General features: G+C 49.5%; 1 protein-coding gene across 1 annotated transcript in view; it reads right to left on the bottom strand.

Annotated features, from left to right (window-relative positions):
* Positions 1-17265: 17265 nt before the first annotated feature.
* Positions 17266-26928, bottom strand: part of MAD1L1 (mitotic arrest deficient 1 like 1) — a 371406-nt gene continuing 361743 nt past the window's right edge. The window contains exon 18 of the mRNA XM_064520181.1: positions 17266-18478. Coding sequence (XP_064376251.1) covers positions 18320-18478 — 159 coding nt within the window. The 3' untranslated portion in view covers positions 17266-18319. The remainder of the gene's footprint in view (positions 18479-26928) is intronic.

Genomic DNA, 26928 nt, shown 5'->3' with positions numbered 1-26928 from the left:
CCGTTCTTCAAGGGAGGAATCAAGAATTACAACTAAAAAAAGTCTCCGTCTAATCCTTTCCCCAGCATCTCCCATCAAACATGGACAGACTTTTTGGAGAGGAAATCAGACCCACAGCTCAATACTCACTCCAGGCCAGAGTCCGCAAGGGAGGCTGCCACGGGTTGCAAAGCCTGTGTCACATCTAGAGCCCAGATATATTTTTTTAAAGCCTGTAAATTAGGACAGAAGCTTATCTCCCTACAGACACACACCTCAGAGCCAGCATTCCTGAAGGCACCCACCTGCTTTGATGCGCAACCCGAATTTGTCTCCACGCATTTCAAAACATGGCCCATGGGAAGTGCAAAGTCCATGGATGGAAACATGGGGCTTGGCAAAGCTTGGCATTGCCTGGCAAGTGCTGCCTGGCCAGATTTCTGCCTAAGCACAGGAGGCTGGGGAGTGCTTCAGCTGCCACCCCAAAGCAACAGGGAGTTTGAGAAGGGACCTGGTAGCCCTGGAGCTGGTGGTTGTCTCCTTATTCATAGCTGATGCGTGTTGGAGGTGTTGTTTCTTCCCCCAGGCCTGCATGAGTCTACCACAAAAGCAGGTGCAAATCCTACGGAAAGGCATCCGCTAGGAAATGGGGAGGATGTAAGGGAGGGTGGTGCTCCCCGGCTGCCCCACAGACCACAGTGATAACCGGTCTTTGCTGACTCTGCTCACATCGAGGCCAATGTTGAAGGGTGCCCCATCTCAGGAGGATCCTGTTGCACTTCAGGTGCCCCCTTCACCACGTAGAGAAGCGAAGATGCTGTCCCAGTGGTGCAGACGTGTTTGCTGGGCTATTTGCCACGCTGTGAGCCCGCCGGAGGCTTCCCCTCATCCGTCACTCCAGCCGCTCTGCAGGTACAGCCAGGGGTGGCAGTGGTGCAAGCACCCGGGCTGGTGGCCACCTTTCCAGGGATGTAAGTGCCACCAGAGCAGTGTCACCTCCAGCCCCGTGGAGGCTCATGGGACAGCCTGCAGCACCTCTTACAAGCCCAGCTTGTCCCCCCCCAATAAAAGCTGCTCAGTCTCAAGCTGATGTTTAGCAAATTTTCTCTAAAGCCCAGTCCGTGCACTGGAATTTAGCCGCAGCTCTGTTTCTAGTCGGTGGCTCCCCCAGGCTCTCACCGGTGGCACGTGCTCCTGCAGCTCGTGGGTGAGGCGAAGGGGTGCCTGCACAGTCCCGCAGGCTGCCATTTCCAAACCTCGCGGCTCCCTATTGCCTCACTACACCAGCACCCAGAGGGTGCCTGGGGCCACCCAGACAGCCGGTGGCAGGCAGGACCTGGGCGCAAGCCCTGGTGGCCCTGGCCAGCTCCTACTGCATGCGTGCTCCTCTGCTCTCAGAAACCTGAGAGTAGCTCCAGACCTCCCTCAGCACCACTCACCCCTGCCCCTCTGCCAGCCCTTCACTGAACTGAGGCTGGCTCGGCAAACCAAGACCTCTGTCACCCAAGGCTTCCCAAACTCGTCACAGTGGTGGATGTGGTGCTGTCAAAATCAGGAGCCGCAGCCTGACCCTCCCGGTCACGCTTGCACTGCAGCCTGGCTCCCTGCGAGCTCCTGAGTGATAAATCACCATGTTTAAATGAGAAGCTGGTTAGCAGGGCTTGGGTGGGGGGGACAGCGGGATGAAGTCCCACGAGTCCCACGAGCCCAGTCACACCAGTCATTCGGGCAAGGAGGGGGCCGGGGGGGGGGCTGTGGGCCCTGGCTGGGCGCAGTGCCGCACTGCCAGGCCGGCCCCAAAAGCGGCAGATCAGTGAGGGCGATTGAAGGCAGCGTGCACTGCGTTGGTCTATTTTTAGCGCAGCCGGCAGAGCGGGAGTTTGGAAGCCCAAGTCGGAATCTGTTTACATTTCCGAGCGCTCATCAGGGTGAGGAATGACAATGAGAGGAACGTGATCCCATCAGCACGGCCGCGGTCCCGCACACACGGCCACGCTGGCGGCAGGGAGCAAAGGGGCCCTGTCCCCGGCGGTGCTGCCGCAGACAGCCTGGCTCCGCGCAGCAGGGATGGGTGCAGATCTCCTGGGCAGTCTCATGGTCCACATCCTCCTCCTCCTGCCTGGGGACATAAACCCCATCCCGCTTACACACCCAGGAGTGTGCTGGGAGGGACACTGAGCCGGGCTGTTGTCCATCACCTCCCCTTGCCCTGGGCATTGGTGCTGCCACGGGCAGCAACCAATGTAGCCAATTTCTACAGTTACTACTTAGCCCAGGTTCTCCTTGTAGCCTTCATCTTAGCTGGCTCCAAAATCTGTGTCATTGCACATGGATTTTGTGGTCTTTCTTCTTACTAAGGAAATACCCACGTCTCACCCATATAAAACCACAGGCTTACCATTGTGGGTCTCAAACTTGTTCTTCCTCAAGATGTCTGGAGACAAAATTGTTCTTCAGAGTGATGTATCAGACCTTTCACTTCCTTCATCACCAAATCACTGCTGCCAACTGTCACTCCAAGGTGTTTAAGCTAGCTAAATCACTGCGCTCAATGGTGCTGGAGAAGCCAACCCAATAGCTTCTCTGTGGCTTGTTACAGTGACTTTGCTTTTACCTGAATTTACTTCCACTCTGATTTTTCACACTCTTTTGTATCGTATCCTGTTTAACCCCTCTAAGACAGATCACCAGCACCGCCAAGAAGCTGGTGCAGGTCATTCAAATGCCACCTTCAGAGTTTTTCAGGGACAACATTACTTTTTCCATGGGCTCATTAGAAACCAACAGAGAATGTCTCTTAATCCAGTGCTGATCCCAACTCACTTTAGCCTTTTGAAACACAATTTCTTAGTTTGGTCACGCTAGCAATTTTATCAGGAATTCTGAATTCTTTCACTGCGACACTCTACTGCCCCTTTCTTAAACCCAGAAACACTAGGCATGCTGATTCCTACTTTTTTCCCCCCCGGTATTTAATGAAGTGAAACTATCTGATCCAGAGGAAAACTAATTTTCTAGGCACAGTTTCCTCCATGTAAGGGATGAGAACACACAGAAATAGCAGGGATGTGGACGTTCACCATGTGGGGAGAAGCAAAGTAGGATGCTAGGTTTTGCACTAGCTTTGCTGCCCTTTAATTTGGTCCAGCTTGGGGGTGTAAGTGCCTGTTTCTCTCCCTCTGGAATTTCTCTATCCTTCCAGAGCAATCAAAAGAGCCTGCCAAATCTCCGAGTCTGTGTATGTCTGTTTAATAATTCAATGGGAACATTAATGACATCGGGTGCTCGGTTGTTCCTGCATGTGCTGATGGCCTCTCACATCCCACCAACATCTGGTTTTTCATACTCAGCTCAGCTGTCTGAAAATAGCTATTTGCTGCTCACCTTTACTTGCCTCAGCATTAAAGAGCTCATTAATGTACTTGGTCCTTGCTTTCTTTGGGACTAAAAGATTTCCATTTCTATCCTTTATCAGATTTCTCATGGTTTATATTCTCTCCTCCTGTCACTGCGCAATGCCCTTTTCTAATGAGCTCTTCTCTTCTGGTCCATCTTCTCCATTAAGCTATGCAAGCGCTGTCCCACGTGTTGCCCTACTCATCTGCTGGGCTCTCTTCTGGGTTTGTCATATTTCTCAGCAAGAACTGATCAAGGTGATCAGCCCTGCACAGCAACATCTGCTCCTTCTCTCCCACCCCACTGTCTGTCCTTGCACCTCTCCGACCTTGCGGCCAGCCCTCCAGTCCCAGCCCTGGTTCACACCGCTGCAGTGTCCAGCCTCAACATCCTCTTCCATCCTTGCCCAAGTCCCTAACCTGCTTCAGCTGATCTTCATGACAGCAAAGGGACTCCTCAAAGTTTCTGCACTGTATCTGCAGCTTGTCTCTGCTGGTGGCCTCTTGAATCCTTTTCTCTCGCTCAGCATTGCTTTTACACAGCAGAGCTCTCCTTGGGCATCTCCTGCCCTGCAGTCAAGGGCTACACAGCCCATCTGACCGGCGGGAGGCCTCTCTGGGTACCACGAAAGCTGTGACCTCCTAAGTAAACACTGGTGCTCTTTGCACAATGCAGCTAGATTAATTAATCTCATTCCACATCATTTATAGCTATGCCACAAAGACTCCCGTTCCCTGCAGTTAAGATTTAAAATTTGCTTCTCCCAAAGTGCCCCCCTTTCCCACCTGGAAGTTGCATTGCAGGAAGATTTGAGGACCTGGAGTGGAGCAGAAGGCATTGGAAGAGCAGCTCCAAGGGGTTGCCAGACAGAGCAAACCCCTGGTTAAGCAACCAAACCATCCACCACTGTCAGTCTGAAACATCCCGGATGCATTAGGCTCAGTTCAGGTTGACAAAGAGCTTGCCTGCCCAAAAGCTCATCTGTTCTTTTTCCAGCTGTCTCAGGTGTTGTAATAAGAGATACTACCTCTCCATACAAACCTTATCTCAATTATATCCTTAGATCATTCTGGCTGTAACAACACTACCACCTACTACAGAGTTCACATACATATGTGTCTGCCTGGGAAACCCCGGCAGAAACGTGGCAACCCTACACATGAGAAATCCTTCAAGTGCTGACAGCCGACAGGCCCCGGAGCTGCTCCACAGCCTCCTCCAGCCTTGCAGGGTGATCCCTGCTCCTAAGAGACAAACACATGCAGACGCCGAGGCTCTAAGACATGCACTGAGAGACTGGAGTAGGGAGCCTGGGAAGAGCAGGCGTGTTGCATGACTGACCCAAGCCTATTTCGATGGTGAAGGTCACTGCCAAGAAGGAGGGCGAGCTGCAAGATCCTGGGTTGGTTTCTGATCTCCCACAGGTCTCAGTTGCAGTTTGAATTTACCCCTGTCCTGGAGACCAGACAGCAGCTTCAGTCAGAGCGGTCATGAGAGCCTGGGAAAGGCAGAGCGGGAGGTCCTGGAACAGAGCGGGGCTACCCCTCACCACCAGAGACGGTTGAACCTTTCTGGCTACGATTGCCAGACTCCCCTGGTCTGGGGAAGCCACTGCCCCAGAACACACTGGCATTAGGGAAGGGAGATGGAGCAGCTGACCCCACAGGGTCCTTTCCTGCTGTTTTCTGGTTTACTTCATGTTCACAGTTTTAGCAAGCAGCCCAAGTGAACCACAAAGGTTAGATAGGAAGGGAGATGGTATGATCTCTGCCTACTGAGGTGCTCACAGGAGCAAAGCCAGGGAACAAGTGCTGTGGAGGAGACTCTCCCTGGCCTACCCTGGTGAAGGGCTCAGTCACCGATCTCTGCTCCAGAGCCATCAGGAGAAGAGCTGGATCCACCTACGGGGCACAAGGTCTGAGCCAGTCCCATCTGGCTTTTAGCCAGAGATTTACAGGTGTGAAATGGTACTTCAGCTGGGGCACCAGGTTACAAAGTCTCCCTTTGGGTAGATGATCTTTTGCCCTTTCCCGAAGTAGAAGAAATCAAAATAGCCCAAGGCATCATAGGAAGATGCCAGCAAGTGGGAGGAAAAGGGAAAGGCTGCAAGAGGTTCCCCCCGCTTAAGAAAGATAAATATGCAAGAGCAAGAAGAAGCCAGAGGTCAAAGTGCCTGTGGGGAACAGACGTGGATGACATTGCTTTTGAGAAGCCAGAGCAGAGCTGGGACAGACGCTAGATCCAGAACAAGTGCTGTTTCAGCCCAGGATTAAGAGGCAAAGGTTAGGATTGAGTTTGCAGAGACCTGGAAAGCAAGGAGGTGACTGAATTGTAAGCGGCACTGCATTTAATTGGAGCAGAATGCATGAAACGGGATAATGTAATTGGAAAGGTTATTTAAACTGAGTATTCAGAGGGAAAAAATAGAACATTGCAGGGAAAAATAATAATATTTAGCACTTCTAATGTGCTTAGCATCTTCAAAACCTGGTCAGCCATTAACTGATTGCTCCTCTGCTAAGTCCAAAGGCTAATAAAAAGGGATGGTTCATTTAGTCATTTCACAGCTGAGCTTCTTAATAAGAAATAAGGAAGAGAATGCTGCTCTCTAACATGCTAGCAAATAAACAGTTGGAAGAAGGAAAATACAAAAAAATCCCAGCACATGCAGTCAGAGCTTCTCAGACAGCTCCTTCCTCCCTCACCTAGCATTTGTCCAGACCAGATCCAGATGTTATGGGGAATTTGTCTGGAGATTTGGCTCGGGAGCATATCACAGATGGGCCCGACTGCAGCCTTCACAGCCTGGGTGTCCAGCACTCCTGAAATTTGCTGTCTCTTGCCCGGGGAACCACCTGTGAGCTAGTCCCCGCATGAGCACAGTCTGGAGCTGATGCCAGAGGCCCCAGGGGACTCAGGGCTACTCTTCACATGCACAATTTGCTGTGCAAGATCGGGCGCAGCAGCCGTCCCCAGGCGCCGAGCAGCTGCCTGGACAGCGATGCCTGGGGGACACCAGCGCGTGCGTGTGCAGTCCCGCTGATGGATGGAGCAAGTGATTCATGCTCGGGGGATACGCTGATTACCCAGCCCTGCTCTATCTCATCTTGGCAAACACCACGGCTGGAGGGACCAGGCAGCTTTTCAAACTGCAATAAGAATTGAGGTATTTTATGTTTGTTTTACTTAAAAAGTAAACAGTTCTTTGTGTTTGATGAGCAAGCGATTTTGTAAACACTGCAGAGAAAACAGACTACACCGTTGCACCTCAGTAATTTCCAGCTTGTTTTCTCAGCAGCAGCAGAAGAGGAGCAGATAAGAGCGGTGTCACGCTCACTTCCACATTAGCTGTGGGTAGCTGAGGGTCTGCAGGCTCTTCCCATTCAGGCCAAAGGGCTCTGGTAACAGCAAGCTGTGTAAAACTGTCTTGGATGAGGAAATTCTGATCAGGATGGAGCCTTCAGCCCAGCATGTGTCCAGCCACGACAAGGGCAAGCAATAAGTTCTTCAAAGACCAGCTACTACCAGAGTTTTTGAATTGTGCCCTCAGTGCAGAATCAACCATTCAAAAATACCCAGAGCAGTCTGCCCAAATCAATCACACCTCCAAATGCTGCCCACCACATAGCCGTGGGGCTGAAAAGCCCTTTTCTCATATTATCTTTGTTCCCACCAGTAGCAAAGTCCATTTATGCCTAATCTGAAATAGCCATCACTGCATTTCAGTGCTTTGTAAAATGGCTGTCAGCTTGCTCTTTGGATGTATCATCTCCTGACACAGTTTCTCCTGTAACACCCACTTTACGATGTTCTTGGCCACAACAGCTTAGACACCCACAAAAGCATAGGCCTCATCATTTGAGAGTTGTTGCTCAGTCACCCCAAGATAGGTGCCCTTTCTTGGTGCACTGAAACTCCAGGCACTGCTTTGCAAGGCCATGGGTCACCCAGAGACCTTGCATCAGGTCTCCCAGCCCCATGCTGGCGGGGCATGTCCATGGGGCAGCCACCTTGGCTCCACAGCTGGGTCCCACCGCCCATCCATGGGCCATGCGAGGCCTCTGGCTCACCGGTGAGCTGCTTGGGCAGTGGCTGGGAGAGGGCAATGCCTCACACACAGCCTGGCCAACTCCCTGCAGCAGAAAATAGCTCCTAGAAGACACTGGGGAGCTACTCCTCCATCTCACTTTGGGTGATCAGATGGGGGTCCTGCCTTTTTATGGAAGAGGTGCACAGTATTTGTCCCTGAAAGCATTCACTGGGTTGAAATAGAGCCCCCAGAGCAGACCAGCATCCTAAATTGAACTTGGCTCTCCTGGGACACATCAACCAGTAGCAGTGCCATGACCAGACGCCTGTGGTGAAGACAGACTTTGAAGAAGTTCATGTTCCCCTGTCTTTTCGCCCCAGCCACAGCCTCCTGCCCTCTCAGTTGTGGCTGTAGGGTTCACCTTTTCTTTCTTTTTCAGGTTTCCTTCATCTTAAGTGAAACGTTCCCTGTCTCTGCTCCTAGCATGGCCCCACAGACCCTGTGCTGGAACAATGAGTCAGGGGTGAGAACAAGATGATGTGAGCAGGGACTCCTTAAACCAGTGTTACCATTAAGCGTGTCTCCCCCGAGAGGAGTTTTGCCTGAGCAAGGCAGACAGGGTCAGGACCTCAATGATTTACAGTGCAGGATGCAGGTTCCTGGTCGTCTCAGGGACTCAGGGAAGACGCTGAATGCAAAGACAGCAGCAGCCTTGCTGTCTCTCTAACATAGCTTTGTGAATGGAGGAATTTGGGATACAATGGGCTAACCATGCCATGCTACCTTCTGCTAAACACTCACGTACCACTGGGCAGCAGATATATGGACTGTGTGAGACACCACTGATTTTCCTCTGCCTGTTCCTGGCATAACGAAGCCCAATGGGTGTGTATAAACAAAGAAAGCATCGCTCTCGCTGGACCTCATGCATCATTTATATCCATCTTTTCCATGGCACAAGAAACATTTACATATGCCAGCATTAATTCTAAACGCCACTTCAAAGCCATCTCTGTCTAATGAACCCCATGCGCTGTGCGCAGCAAATTCCACCCAAAAAATAATTAGCAACACACGCCACCAAAGCATTACAAGGGGAACGCAGCACACCACCTGCTGAAGCAAAATGAATGCCTGATTTATTTATTTTTTCCCCACTTTTTAGCAAGATTTAGGCTCTGACTCAACGCTGTGCTCTCTTCTGGGCTTTGTGGGGTGCTGGGAGGTGTCACATTCCCACTCAGTGTTCCAGGGTAGGGGTATGATTGAACTGTTTTTTTTAACATATTTTCTTAGGTCATATGGTTGGACAGAGCTGGGCAAGACCCTGCTATTTTCCCAGTGCTGGGAGGGCCGGCTGGGATTCACAGTGCAGCAGTCTGCAATCCTTCCCCAGAAGTTTGGGGGTGCAGGGTTGCCCCCAAGCCGAGCCTCTACTGATGGTTGGGAGCAGTAAGGGAAGCACTGAGTCTCACCTCGGTCTGACATGTCCGTGGAGCCTTTAACCCCTGATTAACAATAGCCTAACTGACAAAAAGAGATGGAAGTGAGATCAGGAGATGAAGTCTTGGTTGACCCCCCCCTGCTGCCTCCCATCCCCTGCAGTGCACTGCCCCCAGGGCATTCCTGATGTGAACAGCTCAGGGAACAGACCTGTCTTTATTAAAATCATTTCCTAGACCTGTCTTAGAGCTGGGCGGTCCCACTCATGCCAAGAGGAGCAGCATGTTTTAGCAGCAGGCCCAAAGTGGGTGGCATGAAGGCTGAATGCTGGCTTTGCCACAGGAGCCCTGTGACAGCCACCGAAACTGGGAGATGGCTCTGGGTGCAGGGGGGACCGACCTATGCCGGGGTGATGCTGGGATCCTGGACTCCTCCAAGGTCCTGTCATCCTGGAGCACGAGCAAAATGTTCAGTGGGATGCTGGTCTTGGCCAGGCACACTGCATTTCCAGTGCGAGTCTCCAGTATATAGCCACACTAGTCAAAATGTCAGTCTGTCTTGCTAGGATGCAAAGGGTTAAACTGCTCTTCCTATGCAAATTAGGCTTAATTAATCCTTTTCATCAGTTGCAAATATACCTTCTGAACCCTATTAAAAACATGAATATGCAAATTCAGACCTTTTTTAATACTCATTTTCAAGGACTTGGAGTCAGGCTTGATTATTCGATTCCCGTTAACAGCCTGTAAAACCTGATGCAAAATTTAATTTCCATTTTAAGTTACCAAAAAAAAAAAAAAAAAAGGATCTGTTGGTAATTAAGCTAATTACGGTGTTACACTAAAGAGGAGACAAACAAGGAGGACAAGATCATTCATTACATTTAACACCAGTTACAGGACCTGGGGACTGTGCAAGGCCAGAGTTAACCGTGAAGTCAGGAAACAGCAGCAATGGAAATGGCACAGGCAGGGAGGCTGGTGCTGGTGGAGGGACCTGGTGACTTCCTCACCCTGGGAACATCTCTCCTTCAACCCTGTGAGCCATCCTCCTCCTCTGGGCAGGGCTGGGCCCTGTGTGCGTACCCTGGGGCTGCCTCAGGGTAAGGGAGAGAAGAGAGGAGGTGCAGCCAGGCAAAACCGAACATTGGAGCAGTGAGACGTGAGGTCTCCACCCAGGGCAGGAATGAGCCATGGAGCTGGGGATTCAGGACAACCTGTAGGACACCCTATCTGTCAGTGTAACTGGGGCTAGGTATCCTATGCAGGGCAGATTTCCACCAGCCTGAGCAATTTCATGGTATTAAAAATGCATGTCTGGGGTGTAGTGGGACAGTTGACTGAATCAGCAGCACATTAGAGGTGACAGGTCCTGCAGGCCTCCAGCTGATATAGCCAGGATGTCCCATTCACCTTGCAGGAGAAGACCCATGACCCCCACTCTTCAGGAGGCACCTACTAACCACTGCTCTTCTCCTGCCCTGCAGTACCTTCCAGTGCTCCACAGCCATATGAGGCACAGAGGTACAAGATGGGACCCCCTGGGAGCTCATGAAAGTGGCCAGCATATGCTACGAGGTACAAATCAAACCTCCTTGTCTCAGTCTGGCAATATGCTGTGTTAAAATGGAGATACCATGCATCTGGTGTGCTCAGATCTGTCATCTCTCCCCTGCAGCCACTGGTGCACCAAGGGGTCCTACCAGTGCAGGGAGGTTAGGACTGGGCCAGCTCAGCCTAGCAGCGAGCGCAGCCAGCTAGGACAAACATCCCTCTGTGCTCACACACCGGGCGCTGGAGAGTCAGGGCCTGCCGGCTCTGAATTTGGCCATCAACCTTCCCCTGCCTCCCAGCTCTGCCTGTGTGTAATTAAATAAAAAGTGCTACTATAGACTGTTAATTATGGTTTACCACAGCAGTGATCCCTTAAAATCAGTCATTAGCATGCCTAAGATCTCTTCCGTATTTGGCATATTCTAATGAGTTAGTGAAGTTAACAGGTGATTTGTTAGAGCTATAATCCTCAACATCACCTTGGGGTTGGTAACTAATGGCAGAACGCAATGGTGTGTTGCCTGTCACCGTATCTTTATGGAGGGATGAATCACACGACCGGGCACCTGGCTGGAAACACACATGGGTGATGCTGGGCCTGCTCCAAGGCCAAAGCTTGATGTCTGGAATATCGGTCTGCTGGGCAGGCGACTCTAGCATTGAAAAGAAGTCTTAGCATTACCTAAAGACTTACCTAAAGACATCCTTCATCTGCATGACGGATCCACCCAAGAGAAAGCTGTTATCTGGGGAGATTTTTAGCAATCCTTCACATCTCCAGAGCGGCTGCCAGGATGAAGGCTCTGTTCTCACTGGGTTTGGTTTGTTCCCTGCCACCACCTCCTTTCTGAGCTTCCTCCTACCCCTCCCAGGACTCACAGCAAGAGGAGCTGTCACTTCAGAGCATGCCAGTCAAGCGTGGCTCTGCTTGGTAATGGCGGGATAAGAGAGGGAGCTGATCGCATACATCCCCAAGGGCTGGAGCGTGACTGCCAAAACAAGCCGAGGAAAGACACATGCACAGGGAGGAGCCAGGAGAGCCTCAGAAGTGGCAAAAGGTGACGGAGGGACAAGGTGATCTGCAGTCACCCTGTTGTTGTAGCGAGCTGGTCTCCCTTTCTCACTCTGTGGTCAGTCAGGAGTGGGAGGCACCTCCAGACAGCAGCACAGAGGACCGAGGAGAGGTTTGTGCTCTGAATTTCTTTAGAGAGAGACTGCTTCTCTCTAGTGATTAGGGGAACAGACTGGCAGACAAACTAGCCACTGTCACCAGCAAAGTGAAATGCCTGCAGTTGTACAGTGCAAACACTACCCAGTAGATGCTCAGGGAAAGGTTCACCTGCCAAACTTCAGAGCCTTCCACCTGCCTGGAAAACATTTTCCATCACGTTGATGCCAGAGGCCTAAGATCCCTAGATAAAAGGACTGACTCAGTGATACAGGAAATTCTCTTGCTCTCTAGCAAAGTCTCTTGCCTCATACTTCCTCCTGCATCTCCATCTTCCTTCCCTTTGACCTGTCCAGTGCATCTTGTCAATGGTGTAATATTTTGGGGAGAGTCAGGGATGGAGAATTACCTTCTCAGTCCCTACAGGCAATCAGCTTGCTCCCTGAACCATGAGATATGATTGCCCTTATTATTTTAGATTGCATAGCAGTGAGTCTTGTTAATGGTCATAAAATTATCCAGTCCTTATTTAAAATCCAACAACTGTCTGTGTTTCAATGACCTCCTGATGGTCTCTGGCTTTGTTCCAGGTTGAAGAGGCATCAGAAGCGACCACAGAGGAAAAAGAGGCAGTGGGAAGATTAAAGAAAAACAACCGAAACCACAACAAGCAACAGCCAACAAAGAGAATTCAAAGTAAAACAAGGAATATTAAAGAGAGCTCAATCAGTCAGCTGGAGAGTTCAAAAAAACACAACCTGTCAAGAAGAGAAGGAAGCAGCATCAGGTAAAATTAGCAACACTAATAACTCATCAGTGCTGGAGCCCGGGCCAGGAAACAGCAGAGGGAGGAAGGGGCCGGTAGATGCTTGATCCCATCTGGGGGAAGCAGGAGAGAGAACTGACACAGCCTGAAAGAACAGAGAGTCTTGTTTAGATCATGGTTTGGGTGGGGACCAAAGACAGGCTACTCCCAGGGCCTTCAGCTTCCAGGAACTGCCTTTGCGCTCCCTAACCTACATGGCAGCCTTCTCTTTAGTTGTATTTATCTCCCAGGAAGAGCTTTCCTAGCCATCACCTTTCTCCTCAGTGCCAGCAAGGTCCTTCTGCTATGAGGAGTGAGGGATGGCCATGGCCTCCAGGCCCTCCCTACCACAGAACCACCTCATCTCACCCCTCCCTGCCTCTCCCTCCTTCTCCTCACTTGAGCCACCACCCTCGAGCCTAGGACAGGCCCAAGGTCCCGTTTTGCACCTCGTATTTGCTTTGAGGGAAAAAATGCACACAGGTGAGCCTGGTCCAGCGCCTCAGAGACCCACCCACTGCAGGGCGGGGAGAGCAGAAGCAGCTGGTGGGCTCACTGCCCAGTGCCTGGGGCTGGCACCATCCCGTTTAGCAAAGGGTTTGGCCACTGATTTCTACATAGAATATTTCTGAAGCAAAATCTCATTTCTTTTAGTTACCAGACTTTCTAAAGGAAGACCGCTTCACTGTCCTTTCAAATAACATCTAAGAGCCCCTAGAGTACCAAAAAGAATAATAATACCCCCACAAAGAGAAACAACAAATGGAAAAACCCCAAGAAGCATTAAACTGTTTTAATGTAACCAAGTTCAAACACAGATTCCCATCAATTTTGCAGCAAACCTGAGTCATGAAATTAAAAGTAGCATCAGCATATTTCCTATTAGCTAGGGTTCCTTTTTCAGAACAGATCATACATTCCTACCCTATTTTTCTAGACACTTGTGTCAATGCGATATCATCAGATGTCGTTCAGTCGCTCCTCTTAGCCTGAAAAGGCTTTCCTGTTGGGAGGGATGGGATTTTAATATTTAAAAAAGATTCTGAGAAAAAGCTTTGCTGATATTTTTTTCTTTTTAATATCCCTCCCCTGATCAGAGTGGGTGCATTTTGTAGCTTTTAAATATCATGCAACTTTTAGCATCATTGCTATTAAATTCGAATCTGCTGTCACAGCAGGCAGCACGAATGTGATTTACACCAGTGCGGAGAGTGTGTTCTGTCCTCTCCAGCTACTACGCCGCCTCGTCAGAAACTCACAGTCGTTAGCTACGATCACCTGGCATCTGACACCGTCATCACATTCCCAACATCTTCTAATAGCTGAAAGCCATAACAGAACCAAACCTGCCTTCGCTGCGTCATCTCCCGCACCGAGCACCATTGGCTGGCAGGCCCCAGCATCACCTTGGCGATGTCCTAGGAAGGCTTTGCCTCTCTCCCCCGAGGCTTTTTTCAACATGTTCTCCTGTCAGCCCAAGTCACACCATTTTCAGCTGTCTCTCAGCCCGCTGCTGGGGTCGTGAAGTGGAAAGGGCTGTCGTTGCTCCGCGTTTCGTTGGCAGGTTGGAGCTGGCTAAGGGAAGCATTGGGAACCCAACGGCAGCGGTGCCAGCCCGCGGCTGAGCAGCTGCAGGACGCTGAACTACCCCGGCGCGGGCTGCGCTAGCTTGGGCCCTCCTTTGATACGCCTGGGCCCTGCTCAGCCGTAGGGCAGTGCGTGAGGCCAAAGAGGGGCTCCCAACAGCTAATGCCAGGGCCCTCCCTGCCCACCGGTGTTGGGAGACCTCCCCTGCGAGGGGGAAGCGGCAATCCCGTGTTACAGAGCCCACGGCATGGAAGGGCTCGCTGGCTTGTCCCACCAGAGCAAGCAGAAAAGCTGAGCATCAGAAGCTGCGTCTCTTCTGCCCCGTCGCTCGCTTGCGCCCAGCCCCATCCCTCTCTGGTGAAACGTCCCAGCCAGATGACGAGCACAGTGCAAGTCTCACCTCGCCTTGGCGGCAGCTCTGGAGGTATTTGGGGATGACTCCTGGGGAAGATGATGGGGGGACAGTTTCTCAGGAAGGTGATGTGCCGGCCCAGCTGCAGCTGTGCAGCACGGCTCCTGCTGAAAATCCTTGCGAGGGCTGTGATCTGTGCTCCGACAGGCAGCGGCTTTTGATCCATGCTGTGGTGAAGGGGAGGGGAGGAGACCTCCAGCTTGTGCCTCCAAAGGACCCTTGCCTGCCCTGACCCGGATTACACGAAGGGCTGTTCACTCCCTGCCTCTGTGTCAAAGGCTTTTGTGAAGCCAGCTTTCTTCCCTCTTGCCTTCAGAGAGGCTGTCTGCACTGCACGGTGCTGGCCCCTCTGCAGCCAGCGACACACGGGAGAGACGGAGACTTTCCCGGTCCCGAGGTGGGAAGAGCCTGGACCCAGGCTGCTGGCCAACCTCCAGCGAGGATGTCAGTTGGGAGAAGAGAGCTTCCCTTTCCTCGCTGTGCTCTGTTTCTTCCTTCCAGCCCTGTCCCCAAACCTGCTCCTCGCTCCTATCTCTCCCCCACCGCCTCAGCTTCATGCTCTTCCCCCCTCCCCAGAGCAGCACATGAAGGAGATCCAAAATTAACGTCTACAAACCGCTGAGCCATGCCCCAAGCTTTTCCATGGATCATTCCACAAGGGCTTCCTTAGTCTCTTCTCCGGTGCATGCTTACTTCCAGGACAACCCCTTGGTGCTCATTCAAAGGAAAAGCATCGATGCCAAAGGAGCCAGGGAACAGACAGCAGGAGCAAGAGGCTCCAGGTTCATAGGTTCAGCCTCTCAGGAGAAGCATGAACCTTGGAAGTACCTGCCTTACCCAAGAGCTCTGTTGCTTTCAAGGACCATATGGCAGTACTTGACAGCTCTTTGCCCCTGTTAGATATTTATATATGCATGTAGATGAAAAGGGTTGATCAGCAGAGAAGCAGGGACTCACGAGCAGTTTGAGTGAAGGGAAGCTTCAGGCAACACTGCAAACAAGACAAAATCATATTTTACAGCTTATAGCACATAAACCCAGCTAGCATGCACAGAGACCCAGCAAGCATACGCACACTTGTTAACACTCTCACCTCTCCCCTCCAACCAACTGCAAATTTATTACTGATCTCCTAAGATTTTCTAAAATGATTTTTTGCAAACAGGGCTGGAGCTTTGCAAGTGACAAGCTGAAGACAGATGGGACTTGTACACCCGGCACCTGGAGTGTTTGGAAACTGCTGTACCACTGGTGGCAACCAGTGTCACTGTTTGTACTGCCCCGGAGGGTCTGTTGCCTGTCCTCTGCGACAGGGGTGTGCAAGGTGGGTGGTAAGTGTGGCAGCAGGGCCCTGCGATGATCCGCTGAGCCCTGGGTAGCTCAGCGCAGAAGGAATAATCACTGTAAAATTCAGCATCGCAGTTATTCTTCACAACTCCCTCACGGGAGAGACAAGCATTATAATTACGGCTGTACCGACAGGAGCTGCTACGGCGGCAAGGTTCAGCCATCTGTTTGGGGCTTTATCCTGAATTTGGCGGCAGAGTCGGAACTGGAATTTGGGGATTCTCAACTCCTTCCCCCAACGCCATGTCTCACCAGCAGCGCAGGCTGCTTTGCAACAGTCATGCTTCCATACAAATGCTCCCAGGCCTTGGTGAGAGAGCCTTAGAGCAGCCTAGCTTTCCAAAAGCCCTGGTTTCATGTAGTGCCCATGTCTGCTCACTGCCCAACAGCATCACAGTAAGAGCAGGGCAGAGGTGCTGCTAGCCAAAGCAGGAGAGCTAGCCCAGCAGCCTCCCCAGCTGCGAGCAGGACCAGCCTCTGCACCATGCAGGCACCTCGGGCCAGGCACCCAGCTTCAGGAAAACACCTCTTCCAGGAGTGTCAGCTTTTTAAACTTTGTTGAACAAACCAGTTTTGCTAGAAGAACAGGGTGCAGCAGGATAATTCATCTGTGTCTCTCCTCCACACCGAAGGAGTCTCGGAAGACTAGTATTTTTTCCGCACCAACCTATTATCCATTCACTCCTGGGAGGCAACTTTCCAACGGGCAGAATGCTTTTTCCCTTGTCACTTCCCAGCATCACTTCTCGCCTCACCCGTGTTTTGCTAAGATAGAGGGTTTATTGTAAACTTATTAATTACTTCATTTCTCCTGCGAGGAGCCAGGAGAAAAATTTTCAGCAGCAGCCAGGATCCGCTATTGTGTTGGCGGAGGAGTTAAGTGTGGCTGACGTCATGATTCATTTTCTCCATGACTGAGGAAGGCGACTCGCAGTGCCATGTTGCGCATATGAATCAGGCAGCGTTCCCCTGGCACAGCATGCCAGGCAATTCATCTTCCACCAGGACTTCTTCAAGCAGAAGAGAAAACGCCGAACTTCTACCGTTGCCTTTCATTCAGATGGCAACACTTCCCTGCAAACCCCTGCAGAGGGGAGGGGCTGGGAAGACGGGGCCTGCAGCCTCCCCAGAGCACACGCTTGTCCCACCACTTCTGCTCAGTTGGGTCTATAGCGGCTGTTTTCCATGCCTGTAGATACATTGATGAGTCCCAAAGTGACTCCAGTGAGAGCGACCAGTGCTACAGCCACTGTGAGCTCCTAAGCTAACTTTCTAACCTGCTTACTGCTGCCTTCTCTCCAGGCTTAGAAGTAGGTCCTTGGTGATATCGAGAGGAAACCAATGCACACAAAAGTTTGTAACAAACTAATCTGGTTTACAGCATGAATGAGACATGCCTGGAAAAAATAAGGTAGTGATGTCCTCCTTTCTCAAAGCACTACCAGCCTCAGATCATCGATGGGTGATTTGTTACTACACTTTATACATGGGAGAGCACAGAGGCAGCACAGTGTACATCCCAAATAAAGAAGTCATACAGTCAGATTGGGAAGTGACACTTTATTCTTAGGATAAAAGAGGTATCTCCATTACAACACAAAATGTCAGACTTTAGGAGGTGTTCCATCCTCCACAGAGGAGAGACACTTCCAAGGGAAGGGGGACACCCCCAGCAAGGTGGGCAGATATGCAGAGTCTGGTCACAGGCAGCAGGCTAAAACCAGCAGTACAGTGAACGCACCTTGAGAAGATCCCTCCCACCATCTGCATTCCTGAGATAACTGAGTGCCCAAGAGTCTTGTCGAGGAACAGAAAGCACATCAGTGACATCGGAGCACACCACGCAACAGAGAAGTATCAATACAGATATAGTGTCTTCAAAAGTCCATTTATACTTGTGCTTGTCTGCTGAGTGATGGCAGACTAGGGGGTGGCATTCTGGGGCTGAGACTTGGGTCGTTAGATAACTTGAAAGTAATTCCAGCCCTGCTGAGTGATGAGCTATATTTGCAAGAGCAGGAGGTATTTGAAATGACCCTGCTAACTCATGAGACTGATCCTTCACCAGTGCCCTATCCTCAGGGACCAACCTCTTAGCTCCTGTTAGGAGAGGACTATTCATTAACTGTGGGGCCAGGGAGCACCCGCCTTCCTCAAGACCCATGTTTGTCTGTCTGCTGAGGCCCCGATTTGGAGGATCCTCTTGGGAAAAGCTGTGAACAGCAGTGCTGTGGCTCCTCAAACCAGCAGTTCCCAACCACCTCCCAGACAGATGGTAAGACAGTTTGGGGAGTTTAAATACATTTTACAGTTCATGTGTGGGGTTTGGCACAGGAGAGCCCTGGCACAAAGCTAGATTTCCCCTCCACATGACAGAGATGATGCTTTTCAGAGGAGCAGGAGGAAGCAGGTTAGGGAATCAACACAGAAAAAGAGGGGAGAAGGAGTTCCCCAAAAAACAAAAGCCACCCAATGCCATGGGTTCAGGATGGGAGGGGAAAATTTGTCCTCACTACCTTATGAACAGCAGGGGTGAGTCACTATCCTGTCCAGGGGTGCTCCTTGCCTGGCTGGTGGGTGTTGGTGGGATCGGCGTGAGCTAAGTGATGGTCTGGCGGCTGAAGAGGTCGAGGGTGAGGGCACTGAGGAAGGCTGGGATGCTGTCCTGGCGAAGCAGGTGGAGCTCAATGAGCTCCCGGATGGTTCGAGAGAACTCGGTTTCCAGAAGCTGCATTTTTCCACCGGAGGAGCTGGAGGCCTGAGGAGAAAGAAGAACAAACCCATTAATACAGCAGGGTTTTAATTCACCTCCCACAATGCAGAGGAGAAGCAGCACCATGGCTCTGAAGCCTCCTTCGGTGTGGATCAGCCTGTAATCAAGGAAATGTTATCTGCTGCAGAGCAGGTGTTCGACATACAACTTAATTGGGCCGTTACTGAGTTCTGCATTTCCAAAATCTCTGCAGAGGACCCCCTGCACGAGCCTCCCTAAATAACAAATGGCACGGCAGGGAGAGGAGCGGTTCGAACATCTTGGAAATGGCCTGTGCACAGGCTGGGCTTGCACCACCTGCAGCAGAGCAGCCAGCGCAGAGCCAGGGCACCCACATCGGGGACTCCATCACCCACCAGGGCTTGGGTGGCAGGAACCAAAGAGCTTTCTTTCTGTCACTAAGAAGCACTTATCTCTGAAGTCCTTTCTACTCCTGAAGGAGGAAGTGGACATGCTCCCAACTGACATGACTCCTTTTGAATGAGCTGCTGATTCACCCCACATCCCTAAAGTGTTTCAAGATGTTTAAATCAGCCTGGCAGTGCATACCCAAGAGCTCCAGGGGAATTATTCCAGAGATGCTAACATGAAAATAAGGAAACTCAACATGTGGGAAGACATTATGAATCTCCTGTAACATATAAAACAAGCAAAAAAAAAGCTAAATGCAAGAGATGTAAGGAATGCTTGGAGCCTCTCCTGACCCCGGAGGCATGAAAGCTGCTTGTTTATTAATAAACATCAAAAACATCACAGGGGAAATACTAATTCTTTCCCCTGCTGTTTTCCCTTTCATAATGCTCCCACTCCTAATTGTTCTGTACCACTGCTTCTCCCTGAAGCCCGGCTGGGACACCATGAGGGCTCCTGCGGGGAGCAGGAGTGGGGCAGACTCCCACCCTACCAAAAGACCCAGAGCTGAGGATTTCCATGGGAAAGGAAGACATGGCTTTACCTGCTAGGAGAGATGGGAAGTGTTACTCGCCAAGGGCCCCAGGGAACCTGCTTGTTTCTGATTTCATGTTTCCACAAACCTGGACATATCTGATTATGAAATTTTCATGTATGTGTCACTTCCGATTGCAGAGTGCAAGGTACTGAGGATGTCCCTGTCACCCCTGAGCCAGGGAGAAAATCTAAACAAGATTTCAGAGAGGAAAAGTAAATTGACATTGGTTTAGATTCTCCTCCACTTCAACTTGGTTCTTTTTCAGCAACACCAAAGCATGTTCGGTGCCTTAATCCGTTCCTTAGTGGAGCTACCCTACTTGCTTTCTGCACATCCAATGTGCCACAGGCTCAGATTAAAGAGTCCAACTTGGAAAAAGGAAGAAACGGCAGATCATTAGGAAACCAGTTTGAAGGCACAGCAAGGAGTGTACATCTGCAATCTATCTTAAAGGTTAGGCACAATGTGAAGCTCTAGCATAGTTATGAATTAGTACATGGGCTGAGTGCTGTCAAAGCAGCACAGGTTTTGTTTTGCAAATCCGCCCTGGATTCAGCTGATGAGAAACAGGAGTTTAGGATGAAGGTCCAAGTATTATGAATGCATCGCTTGTGTCTTCAAAGTCAACGCTGAACTGAATTCACCTGAAACAGGAATTCAATCTCTGTATGAGAGACACTGCCTCCTTCTTAGAATTAAAACACTCTTTGGGCACAAAACTAATTTTCTAAGAATTTACAAGTAAATCCATTAATTGGTTTACTAGTTTAATTAATTAAAGTAAGTTCCTTAAGAAATTTAGCATCTACTGCCAGACCATTTGCTTGTGTCTTATGATCTCAGAAACAGAACTGAAAATGTTATAAACTTCTTGCCTACTTTGAGTTCACGGTTGTCTTGGGTGAAGGCAACATTTGAATAACTTCTTTTTTGTGAGCTTAATGGTCATTTCTCTTGACTATTCTTCATAACTGCATTTTCATCCTTCAGCAGAGGCAGAATAATAATGTTTGCTGAAGTTACACAAAGAAATATGTGCTTTTGAGAGGACTGTTATTTCCCATTGCATTCAACAGGACTGTGGTTTCTCTTGGTTGTCTGACAAGCACGAGAGGCAACGCCTTCCCGCTCGGGCTCCCTCTCACCAGGAACAGTCAGAGGGAGCATCCACAGAAGACATCTCACTTGGGTTTCTTCAGTTCTCTTCCCTAACAAGAACAAGGAGAGCAAGCAATTCTTTCTCTGACGGGAAATGTTTATATGCTAACTCTGAGGATGGATGCACTTGCAATTCAGTTCATTCAGTCTCACACTGCTTTAAAAAGAATGTTTAGAAACTTGCTTTTTTGGGAGTGTTTTAAAATTACTATCATTGTTACTGTTCTTATTGTTTGTTTTTATTGCTTTTTCTTTTTTACCCATCTGTTCATAATGTAGTACAGACTGGGATATAGATAGATAGACAGATTTATTGTTGTTGTTGAGTTCAAGAGCAGAAGTACCTTTGAAGCATGTGCTTTACAAATAAAGTGATTATAAGAATAGCAATACATTTCCATTAATCCACATGATTTCTTTTCAAAAGCAAGTCTGCACCATACCCGGGACACTAAGTGAGCTGCAGGCAGAGAGGAAAGAGCCAGGGAAGGTACTGTAGGAGCTGGAAAGAGCAGGGACCATAACAGGGGAGGAGGCATGCATGGGTGGGCAGGAGAAAGGAGGGAGAGGGCACTGGAGGCGATGCTCTGCTGAACAAAATCTACATGCTCGCTCCCTGGGTGCCGGTTGTTTCATGCCATTTTGGATCAGTGCAGAGCATACCAGTGACACCGGCTTTAAAAACTGCACTTATGAAAGATAGAAAGCTGAAATTTCCAGTGGTTAAAGCTATTAGGGCACTCAAGTCATCCTCCTCACTGCTCATACCCAGGACTCCCTCCACTCTTTTTTTAAATCAATTTTTTAATTAAAAAAAATCCCAACCCTCAAAGAAAATTCCTAGGCACACCCTCTACGAAAAAGAAGTTACAGCTGAGAGCACATACCAACTATTCACAGGAACACACTCTATGCAAGGCGATCTCCATTCACCCCAGCAATGCACCCCTGGGAATCGAAGTCCAGACGAAGCTGAATGTCTCCCAAGCTCATTCAGGTATAAAACGCCCAGGTGAGGGACCTGAGCCACCATCACTCGGACCCACAGGGACAATCAATGAGCAGGGAGAGGGCAAGAAAGACCAGAGCATGCTCAGAACCAGTTCTAGTAGCTACTCTGGGCCCAGCACTGTTGAAATGTCTTACTCAGACCTACATGGTTATTCTGTGTTGTTGCTTTCAAAGGCAACTGCCAAAGAAAAATCCAGCAAGATCTGGAGGTGCACTGAATACACAGGATCAAAGGAAACGCTGAGCCTGGGAGTCCTCCATCCTCCCTGTAGGCAAGGCACACAGGGCTGCACGAAGAGGCAGTTTGGGGACCAACATCACACTTTGCTCCCTCTTCCCCACTGAGCTAAGTTAGCCAGCTAAGCACAGTGGTTAATGCGAGACGCAAATATCCCCCCCCCCCCCGAGTTTCACTGACCAAAGGGCACACCAGGACTCTGAAGTTAGGCAGGAGGAGAATACTGTCTCACAGACCTGGATCTTCTCATTTATGGAAAAATTAGGCTGGTGTGCTACATTACTGAGACTCAGGTCTCAGCCATATTTTATTCAGACCTCTAATACTCAAAAAAGGAAAGAGTTTCCAGCTTTGGCTAAGCTCTGTTGCCAGTTCAGTCTGATTTAAGGCCTATCGGGACCCTTTCTAGAAAAGCAATGGAAATCAATCTTTGCCTGGTGTTACCGCATGCCCACTTGTGCTGGTGGGTGTGTGCAACTCCTGCCACCGATTTCAAGGGTGACACCCTGTTTTCTGCTCATACGCTGTGCTACCCTATAGAGCAATCACACCAGCGAGCCGATTTCACCGCGTTGTGTAACATGAACAAGACAGGTCTATTTACCACATGGCAACATAAACTCGCAGCAGTTGCTCCTAGATCTGCCCAGAGAAAGGAGCCTTTAGTACAATTGCTTTTCCACAAGAATCAAGATCAGCTGCTGCCTGACAGAGGGAAACATCATAAATCTTCCTTTTAACTCAGGAAATCGGTAAATTATTCAAAGCTTTATAGCTTTTATATATACATACATACATATATATAGAAAGAGGCAGGCAAAAAATTACATTATAGCTAAAGCTGCATGTATGCATGAAGTTCTTTGCCAGCCAGGTACCTGGGAACTGGGGTGCCCCTGCCACTTTTTCGGCTCCATGTATCCATCCATGCAGCAGATGAAGGGGGGGATATAAAACTAATCATGGAAGGTGCACACCCAAGAGGTGAAGCACTCAGAGTGGAAGCTGGAGGCTCCTCCCAAGTCTCCAGATAAACTTTCTACCTGCTTCATTTTCTGCTCAGTGCATCTGCTGCCAAATGCTGGGGGCATTTTCTGTCTAACTGCAGTTTTATCCTGGGTAAGGAAACGACTAGAGCAGAGAAGGGGTGGAGCAGAGAGTCTCCCCTCTCTCTCTTTCTCAGTGACTGCTAAGAGAACCAATATCTCTGTATTTTAGGAATGGGACAAAGTAGACGATACCTGGGTTCATTTAACTGCTGCATTGATTGGCAACATGCAACTCTCTCAAATAACCACCAGCATGGTAGAAAAGCAAGCCCATCCCTCCAGCAGGGACCACCTCAGCAAGGGGTTAGAGCAGCCAACACTGAAGATGCATAGGAGCAATGGGCACTACCAAGTGTCCCCGCTGAGGGAAGGACTCAAAGCCGGCAGGACCAGGCTAGCAACGCAGCAATGCATGAACTGTAGAGGAGGCGCTCTCAAATGTTGGTGCTTTGATATAACAGAAGCAGAGCTTCTGACTGCATTGATTTTGCTTTGAAGCTGAGATCGTCTTTGCCTCCATGCTGTTATTGCATAGAAACACTCTCTGAAAGCTAAGTCCCAGCATTTAATTCGCTGCCTGTTCCATCAGCTGAGAGGCAGCTATGTCGAAAGTTTGATTGTCTCCTTTGGCCATTAACAGAAAAACTTACAGTTCAGAAGTGCACTATGGTCTAGAGACACCAATTTTTATAGTTTTTTGTATACCCTTTTCCTCTTCTTTCTGACATATTTTGGTAGCTAGAAAAAAAGAAAGAAAGAAAAAAAGACCTCACTCTGTCTCCAAAAATGCCATCAGCTATAAACTGGAATGAATTTAGTGGAGTCAACTAGAGTGAATTTAGTCATCCAAAGCTTTTAGGATCCTTCTTGAAAGATACTACTGGAGCACGTGACCCAATATCTTGTAGGCCTTCAGACTCCGGAAGAAGATGGAGAAGAAGGTGCCTGGGTGCTCCAAAGAGAAGGCTGCCATAGGGATGTGTTATCATGAAGAAACATGGGGGGAGAAACATGGAAAAAAGGAAAAGAGGGCTTCAGCATTCAATATAATTTGAGATTTCACCATTAAGTGGGGATATTCCACCTCAGATTTCCACATGGAGAAAGCATGGCTATATTTAGGGGTGTGATCCACACAGGATTTACAGATATTTCCTGCATGTTCAAACACACACATCCAAGTCCTGGAATTGGAGTTCCCACATGATTTTTGGTAAGCTGACAAAAGTGACAGTGGTGCTTTGTACCAGGCCAAGTGTCACTTTAAAGCAGCAGGCTCAGCTTGGGAACCTCATTCCAAACACCTCCGCACAGTGACAAAGGGTTAAGTCTAAGCCTTTGGCAGGGTTGCCAGTGTGCCCTTCTACCCCTTGGCACTCAGAAGCTTCTGTTTTGCAAATGAAGCTCTGCCCTACTCTGTGCAGTAAATGATACTTTTCGAGGCTAGGATGTATTGGGGGTCAAAACAAGCAAGTGAATCACTGCACAGTGACATTTACCCAGTGAAGGTATTGTGGAGGCTCCATCTTGTCTGCTGAGAGGCTCTGCTCTGCTTATTCCATAAATCACTTTCTGCGCGATGTCCATACACACAACTGCTCTGAATACACTGGGGAAATAATCCTGTGCATGCCAAGGGACGGGGCAATATGGCTGAGACCGCAGGAAGAGCTTCTCTCTGCTCCACCCAGCTCACTGGCCTCCTCTGGTGTTACGGCTCTGCTGTGGTTGCATCCACCTCTCCCTACCCCAGTTCCCTCACTGACATTTCTCTTGTCCTCGTGGTGGTCCCAGGCCCTCCTCAGAGCCTTCTGTGCTGCCTGCTAGGATGTTACGCACATCTCTTCACAAGACTGATCCCTTCTGCAATTTGCTTTCACCATCCAAGTCCCTCCGAGCTGCTCTTCATAAATGACAGTCACTCCCACTTCTCCAAAACTTTTCCCTGTCAGGAAAAGTCCTCAGGGTCTGCTGCACCAAATCATCTCTGAAAAATGCAGTGCCATCATCATCTGTGCCACAAAGCATCTCCCAGCAAGCAAGCTGGGCATGTTCATGTTCCTGACGGTCCCTGGCCTCCCCGACGGCTTCCCCACCGCGCCCACCGCGGGGCCTCCCGCCTGCCACCCCACCCATTAATACGTGTAAATCCTGTCACAGTCCAACAAACCAATTTGAAAATATTTTTTAAGAAGCCGCCTGCTCTGACCTTTAGAAAGAAAATCTTATTGTTTCTGCCTCTTGCTTTAGACGCTGAGATTTTTCTAAATGTCAAAGGCCTTCTTGTCCACATGCGGCTGTCAGAAGAGGACAGCCAAAATACAGCCGCAGGGAGGGCCCGGAGCCTCTTCGCGGGATCTGGTGCGTAGCGAAGGGAACAGTCTCCAAAGCAAAGCTGACACATCAGCGCACTCACGCGTACCCAACGGGCCACTCACAACAAACCCCCAACCAAGGGACCCCCCCGAACACGCAGCCAACCAAAAACTCGCAAAACCTGAGCGCCCAGCGAAGAACACCCAAATCAACCCCTCCTGCGGCGAGATGCCAGGCATTTGAGGCAATCGGCAGCAAGGTGGAAGGTGGAAGAGAAGTTTGACCCCTATGTGCTACCACTTTCTAACACCTATTGCCAGACTGGCATTAATATGTATCGTTACCTGTCTAGGATAAGCGTCTGTCTTCTTCCCTGCTGTACCACAAGGGCTATGCAGTGTGTGATGGGCAGAGAAACAAAGAGGTTGGTGTGCGTGCGCGCGTGTATGTGTATGCACGCACGCATGGAAACGGCCTGCTGAAGTTACGACAACCCAACCAGGAGGTTCTGAGATCTGCGTAATTGCTCAAACTTGGCTCTCTTGGGTGATGATATCATTATCAAAATCCCCCAATTGAATTATGCCTCACCAATCAATCTCTCCTAAGTATCACACGCTGCTCAAATATCAGGTCCCCAGGTAGCCACTAAATCACTTTAATTAGAGGCTGTTCATTTAAAATTAGAGGAATATTAAAAAAACAAAAAAACAAATTGCACCACAAGATGCGCTTACGGCTGGCAATATTTATGAGGTTATTTAACAAACTGTTTACTGGTTTCCTTCTTTCTTCTTTGTGGTAGCCAGCAGCTTTCTGCTAGCCGGTGATACCATGCTGCCGAGCCTGACACGACACCTTCCCGACATAACTCTAACAGGATGTGCAGTTCTTCATCAATCAAGCAACCTGCTTTCACAAATGACCATTCCTTGTCTCCAGCTAAATTTTTTCCCCTATAATATCCTCTTTGTAACTCAAAAGAGGAAGAGTACTTCTTTAGAATAATTGCTTCTTGCCAAGACCTCTGACCTCCGTGTTGCCAGCTTGCTATATAAACTGAATTTATGAGGCAGAGAGGGATGGATGCCTGTAAAGGGTCTTCCAGGAAATGTAATGAAAAAGCTGCTTTTAGCTGCTGAACAAAGAAAAGAGAGCGCCTGGCAATGCCAAGAAGAAAATTGAAAGCTGGGGTGGGACAGGTGAGAAACATCCCTGCGCGCACTGAGATTTATAGCAAACACTTCCTTTTTCTTTCTTATTATTCAACATTAAGATGAAACACAACCCTGCAATGTCTTCAGCACAAGAGGTCAGCTCATATACTTCCATCTTAATCCAAAACATGACCCAGGCACTATATACATGAGTGCTAAAAGTGATGGGGTCCTGGCTATTGCATCAACTCAGTACCACAGGAACGTGGAGCGGGGAGCATTGCATAGCAGTGAGGTTCGCCATACAGCTACATGTTTTGATGTATGTGAGCTTTCCTGCACCAGCCCCAAGAGATGTAAACAACAGAAAATGTAAAAGAAAGCATTGCCATGTGCTGAAGTACCTCCACCTCTCTCGAGGCAGGGAAAGCTGTCGGTATTAATCCCAGGGGAGAGTGCTGTAAGCACTGGAGGGCAGGTCGGTGTCGTCTCTCACAAGGTTTCTCCTACAGGTTACTGCCCTTTACACTGTCAGATGTGATGCCATAAAAGAAAGA

This window comes from Dromaius novaehollandiae, chromosome 14, assembly GCF_036370855.1.
Source record: "Dromaius novaehollandiae isolate bDroNov1 chromosome 14, bDroNov1.hap1, whole genome shotgun sequence".
In the NCBI taxonomy this organism is placed as follows: Eukaryota; Metazoa; Chordata; class Aves; order Casuariiformes; family Dromaiidae; genus Dromaius; species Dromaius novaehollandiae.
Note: the sequence above shows the minus strand (reverse complement) of the source record. Positions and strands in the feature narration are given on the sequence as shown.